The sequence below is a fragment of the Phalaenopsis equestris genome, unplaced genomic scaffold, assembly GCF_001263595.1.
Source record: "Phalaenopsis equestris unplaced genomic scaffold, ASM126359v1 Scaffold220822, whole genome shotgun sequence".
In the NCBI taxonomy this organism is placed as follows: domain Eukaryota; kingdom Viridiplantae; phylum Streptophyta; class Magnoliopsida; order Asparagales; family Orchidaceae; genus Phalaenopsis; species Phalaenopsis equestris.
Window position 1 is genome coordinate 86,266 of NW_018239078.1, and position 6,706 is coordinate 92,971.

A 6,706-nucleotide genomic window follows, 5' to 3' on the forward strand; every position below is an offset into this window, starting at 1 on the left:
AAGGCTCGCATGTGGCTACACGAGCCGAAGATTTAAGGTTTGCACGAGGGGGCTCGGCCGAAAGAAATGAATCGGAGAGGGATCAGGCGCGTGTGTGAGTTAGGGATTTAAGATTTTTTTTTATTATTATTTCATTTAAGTTTCGCCGATTCGAGCATAATTTAATCCCACTCGGAATCATACCAAAATTGGTGTCTTTCCCGACTAAAGTCGACATTCCGGACGCGTCGGCGCAGTCCGTTTCGTCATCCGGTGTCGTTCGGACAACCTTGTCGACGATCGGGTTAAAAATTGCGTCAAATTTGATTTTCTTAAAATTTCGAGTTTGCAAACAATCATTTCAAAATTTTAATTTAGTTTCAATTAATTATGAAGCTTTTATAGGTGTATGTGATATGAATTGCAATAATTAAACGTATCGACTCTCCGAATTGCGAAATTTGTGCGTGCGAAGTTGAAATTATGAATGAGGCAATCCTCAGGCTTAATGGTCCCATAAGAACTCCCTTTTGAGTTCTCTCATATTGGTTGCAACCTCCTAAGTGCTAGAGGTCAAGAACCACACATGCAGAACTCCAAAAGAGTAAAGAAGTATTTTGAATTTCTAAAATGAGATGGGTTCTACTACTAAGGCTCTAAGATAGTCAAAGGAAAAATCTTAAGGCTAAACCTTAAATCCTAAGAAGAAAAATAGACCTCCCTAAAAATGAAGTCAACAATAAACTCAAACAATTAAATATTCATAGGTCTGCACTGTACAAACTTTTAATTAGCTAAAATGTACTGATTTAAAATATTCTTAGCAAGTTTTTTATGACTTGGAATGCAATAAGCGTTAAAAATTTCTTTATTTTCCCCTAAGATAATTCAATGCACAAACTTTAATTAGCGAAAATGTACCAACTTAAAATATGCTTGGCATGTTTTTTATGACTTGAAATGCAGTAAAAGTTAAAAATTTATTTATTTATCCCTAAGATAATTCAATGTGATGATTATGATTATATACTCTTAAGTAATATTCCTCATATTTAAACAAAAATGTTAGCTTAATATACATTATCATAACTGACACCCTACTTCGCTCAAGTGTGTGCCTATGCTAGCCAATAGTGCTATGGCCGTTGGGCAACCACATCACCCTGAGCACACCCAACGGTTTTGAAAAAGAAAAAAAAACCATTGATGCTTCAAGGAAAAGCAAGCAGGCAAAAATTCTTTTTGAAGACGCTTTAAATTGGTAATCCTACTTAGTTGCATTTTAAGATAGTAAGCCATATAATAGTTCAAAATCCCTTTTGCTTCTTAAGATATGAAATATTACATTAACTTTTGGATATGCCATCTTCTCCATGTAAACATGAACTAATAATATCAATCGTAAACAAGAAAAGTAATTAAAGATTAAAAGAGAGAAAATTCATTCATAACTACAAACTATAAACATTGATTTTATGATAAAAAATAAACTAGAATGAAGTCAGACCATTTAGGTTTAATCAAGTCCATATTATTGTCCTCATATCTAAAGGGTCACTTGCCAAAATAAACATTGTTTCCCATTTAAAATAACAATCCAAAATTTTCTTCTCTAAAAATGAACTTAGTCAAACCAACGACTCATAAATTGTAATGGCAGGAATGAAAATTTTAATGGTTTTGAACCTTGGATCTATGTGGTAAGTAAATCAGTAAAGAGCCAGCTACATAATTTTGTAGGTCAGCAAAATAATTGCCATTAACGCTCTTTAAAATGCTTCTACAAGCTTTACTCTACGAATACAAAGAAACAAGCCATTTTCAAAACAAAGTAGTGTGAGAAAGGTCTGGTTATGATTACATTATAGACCCAATGGTAGAGTAGGATGGAAATGAATAGGATACCCTCTTTGATAAAGAATACCCAAATTGGTAATAAATTAATGATGCGACACCAAAAACCATATTAGAGCATGATGTGTTTCATTATATATACCCTCATTGCATTGGAACCATGTAACTTTTTAATACTTCATGTCATTCAAAGTAGCAAATTTTTAAATAACACAAAAAGTAATTGATCATTTAAACATTTACAAAAAAAATCTAAAATATAAAGCCACCAAAAACACATTGAATTAGTAAAATTAATAGAAATCCCAAAAGCAATCGAACAAATATGTTTAAGTGGTAAATCCAATTAACAAAATAAAATTTAGAGAGCTACCCAATTGGTTGATAATAAACACTTACTCAATAAGCCTATCAGGATACATTGAATAGCAAACCCAATAAATATTTTATCAAATCAAATAATCAAAGCTTCTGAATATTATTCAGATTTACCAACTATCGATAATAGATAATTGCCTTCCTTTTGGCAGATAATGTAAAACAATTTTCAATTCCAAATAAGTGTATTTACAGTGCTACAACTAAGTACAAGTGTGAAAATTAGATGAAATTCAATAAACAATACAACCCCCCCCCAAAAAAAAAAAGGATCCATATTTTTTAGCACTTTGCTCATATAGCTTTGCTTTCTAGTACAATGACATCAAATGCTAAAGTTATTGTGGCATGAACTTGAGCAGAATCTAATATTGACGCCTTCCTCCCCTAAACATCATTATACTTTCATTTCTCTTCTGGGATTTTAAAAAGGCTACCTTTTCCTAGGGTTTTTCACAACCAAAGGATTGGAATATTTGATAATTGATGTCCATAAAATTCTATATACTGCAGAATTCTAAAGCTCATAAAGGCCTTTTGGCTTGCATAATTCATTTTTTATGATGTCGACGTAACTTATTTAGTACTAAAATGAGAGGTAGATGGAGAAAATTGGGGGAAAAGATAGAGATGATAACTATTTGATGGTGGAGGAGGAAAGAATGATATTCCATTGCCATCAAATGCTTGTCCTTAGTCCCAATGGAATTAACCACATTTGGTGTGTTGAACAGGCACCCCAAAAATTCATAAAAAAATACTTTACCATGGTAGAAGATTGTTAATTGATGTTTATGAATCGCATTATAAATTTTTAGTTTTCTAGTTTGTGTAATCCACTGACTACCAACCTCGTCTACATAGGCCACAATTCATGGGCCTTTTACTATGAAACAACAAACAAACAAAAAAGGAGTTCCCAAGCTCTTGTACAAATGTTCTTAGAAGATTAGGAATGCTAGAATGTCTAACGCTGGTGAGTGCATGAAGTCACAAGGATAAGTGGAGTAATACAGCAGCATATAGTTAGTCAGCTACATAAGCAGATAATGGAGACACTATAGATTTGCGACTACACTACCCCCATTTAAAATTTATAATTTAAATTTTGTTGTTTGTCCTTTTTCTTTTTGATAAGAACCTAGCCAGCCCTGTCCCTACCATGTTGTCAAGCTATTCACACAAAGACCATTGCAGCTTTGCCAAGTTGGTCGCCATATGCCATTGTTTGTCACGATTGATCGCCACTTTTGGTAGGGGAGAACAAGGAAGCTAGTTCCAACTCGTTTGATTTTGTCTATGCATGCAACAAAATTAGAATGCATTGCATTTCCTTCTTTTAGATGCTTTATCTCTTTCCCAATTTCTTTTTTTTTTCCTTTTTTTTTTTTTTTGTGTGTGGTGTTTCACATTATTCGTTTAATTATTATTTTAATTTTTATACTAAAAGGAGAAAATATATTTGATTGAAGCTATTGTTTTAAGATTATAAATTTATTTTTAGAAATTCAGAGAACATACTTGGACTTGTTCAGATATTTCTCAAATTAATATCTTAGCATAATTCCTCTTTAATAATATGAACCTATGAATAAAAAACAAATATAACTATTCTCTCGTTTTGAACAATGATATTGAAACTACTGAAGTTTGTGTTTTTTCATTTTCTTAATTCTAAGAAGGCATCAGTAGTGATTTCAGGTTGGAAAACTGATAAAAGAATGGTACACCATAACTATTTAACTAATAATTATGTCAAAGGAAAAAGAGAAATCTTTTTAAAAGGTTGCTGTAATTATTAGTCATTAATTTGTGCTCATAAAGAAAATTTTTTGGTTCCACCTCTGAATTCAGCTGCTAATATGAACATAATAAGGGAGTCAATACATGTTTGCAGAATAGAAGCTTTGGATGTAAGAATGGCTAAATATTATCATGATTTTTCTTTTATAAATTTTGATTTTTACTTGTCTTTTCACAATTGGAAATGGGGATAAATGTCATATATTTGCTGCGCTTTTTTTTATCAGTTTATCTATTATTTTGTTACCAAAATGCAGCCTATGACAGAAAGATCGATCTGCATTAACTAATGTAATCAGCGAAACGTAAAACAATAGAAATGACATTGAATCCAACTGATTCAAACATTTCATAGCTCAAACAATAATACGCAAATTTTCATACCCGACCTGATGCAAATCGCCTTAAAAACTGAAAATAATCAAAAGACGATTGGATAGAGAGAATCCACGTCATACCATATTTTCTTGGTATCTTTGAGAGAGAAGGATCGGATGACACGTCAATGTAATCCCCATGGCACTCACTAAGCAAGTTAGCTCGCCTCCGTACCTTCATCCCCATGAAGTGTAACGGCTTTTCCGTCGCCTCCTCTTTTGGGGGTGGTGATGACTCTACCCCTGCTTCGTGCCCATTCCAATCCACTCCAAGTATTTCCGGAGGCCCCTCGACGGCTTCCCGATTGTCATCGATGTTTCCTGAGTCAATGTCTCCTAAAAACAGATGCGCTTCCGCTCTCCGAGCCATGAATCGATCCATCGGCCTCATGAGGTGGATTGAATCAACTATAGCTATCTGAGCAGGTTCGACTGTTCGATGATCTCTTCCGGCTGCAAATCAAGGGGCCCGCAAAGGATTTAGAGCAGGATTTAACCGGGATTTGCCCTAAATCCTGCGAGACGGTCAGATTGGACAAAAATAAAGCCGTGGTTCCATAAATCGGGATTTTTGGGGCTGCCTGCCCATGAATTTAGGAAAAAAATTATGCAGTGTATGTAAACTCTTGTCCAATGATTATTTTAGACAAAATAATTTTGGCGATGCGAGGGGTGGAATTAAGTTCACGGGTTGTGAATTTAATGCGGGAAGTAAGTGTAGAGCAGAAATAATGACAGTTTTATAGCATTCATGGGATTAATTAAATTCATTGTTAAATAATTTTGAAATTTAATTATTTAAAATTAATTAACTTTAAATTTACAGGAGTAATTTAAATGTAATGTGTTATTAGACAGCACCTTACTGATTTCAGCAAAAAAACTCAGGTTTATTAAATCCTATAAATCGTAGGATTTAATAAATTAAGGACAAGTGATTCGGACGAAAAGGAAGATATAAAGTCTCCTTCCTCCATTTGCCTACATGATTTCGTGTAGGAACAGTGTGGTAAGAGAAAAAAAGGTTTTGGAGTTACTCAAACAATACTGACCCTTTCTGGGTTATGTTACTGGAGACGTAACAAAATAAATCATTTACTAATGACACATGACCTATCTTTGATTATTAGTTGAAGCATGTACTCGATGATTGTAACTTATAATGGAAAATTTTAAAGGAAATCTACCAAGAACTTTTGACATATCGTAAGCTATTTAATCAGAACGTCTGCTAGATGATTGTAGCATATATAATAAATGAGGTCAAATCAAGTCCTTTTGGGTTCGATTAAACCTAGAATGATATGCTAGAGAATAATCCATGTTCCTCGAGTTTAGGGCATATGTCGAGATAAACCATACTTTTTTCTTAAGAATATGGTTGTAAATATATTCAAGACTCATGTTTAACAAATTTTTGTTGCTGCCTTTTAATTTATTTCCCTCTAGTGAATGCATCATTCACACGCCTCTAAAATGGCATTAAATTTTATTGAGAATGCAATGATAATTATATTCAAATAAAGTTATGTACAAGAGAAAACACAACATCATTACTCAAAAAACATCAAGTGCATCGAACTTTGATACGAAATGAAAGCAAATACATAGATATAGAGTGATGACTAAACACCAACAAAAAAAATAATGATTATAGTAGCATAACATTACCAATCATTGATAATCTTTGCAAAGATTTTCTGCATTATAGTTTTAGGAAGTGTCTTCCTGTGAGGTTCATTTTAGCTTGAAAGTTCCAAACTTAATCATAATTGTGATCACATAAGGACCATCGCAGAAGGGTGTAATTTTGTTGCATTGAGGACCTTTTTGTTGGCCTCGAGACATGTAAAACTAGGTTCCCAATGAATATAGGTCTAGATTTCACTCTTCTGTTGAAATAATAAGCAACCCTCTGGTTGTATGATGAGACTTTGAGAAGAGACGCCTAATAGTTTTTTGGAAGAAGATCTAAATTTTGTTCAATTTTTTTAACATTTATATAAGGATATGTCGGCGTTATTTCGGGTTGGTTTGTGGGGTTGCCCGTAAGAAGTTGTCGGTCGCCGGAATCGAAATCTCGTCGCCCGCTTCGGAAGAACGTTGAAGTATGAAATCAAGCTGACCCCATATTTTTCATAGTTTAAAATGAAAGAGCACTGTACCTCAAATCCTGTATCTATCCCGAAGAATAAACACAAGACTTGAGGATGAGGCTTGATCAAATAAACTAAGGAAAGTATGACGTCCGTTTGGTCTACGAAACCTTTGTATTTGCCGACAAGTTCCCCTATTTAATATAAAGAATTAAATAG

General features: G+C 33.5%; 1 protein-coding gene across 1 annotated transcript in view; it reads right to left on the reverse strand.

The window, feature by feature from the left end:
• Positions 1 to 5,089, reverse strand: part of LOC110037548 (myosin ID heavy chain) — a 57,128-nt gene extending 52,039 nt beyond the window's left edge. The window contains exon 1 of the mRNA XM_020742219.1: positions 4,473 to 5,089. Coding sequence (XP_020597878.1) covers positions 4,473 to 4,782 — 310 coding nt within the window. The 5' untranslated portion in view covers positions 4,783 to 5,089. The remainder of the gene's footprint in view (positions 1 to 4,472) is intronic.
• Positions 5,090 to 6,706: the final 1,617 nt, after the last annotated feature.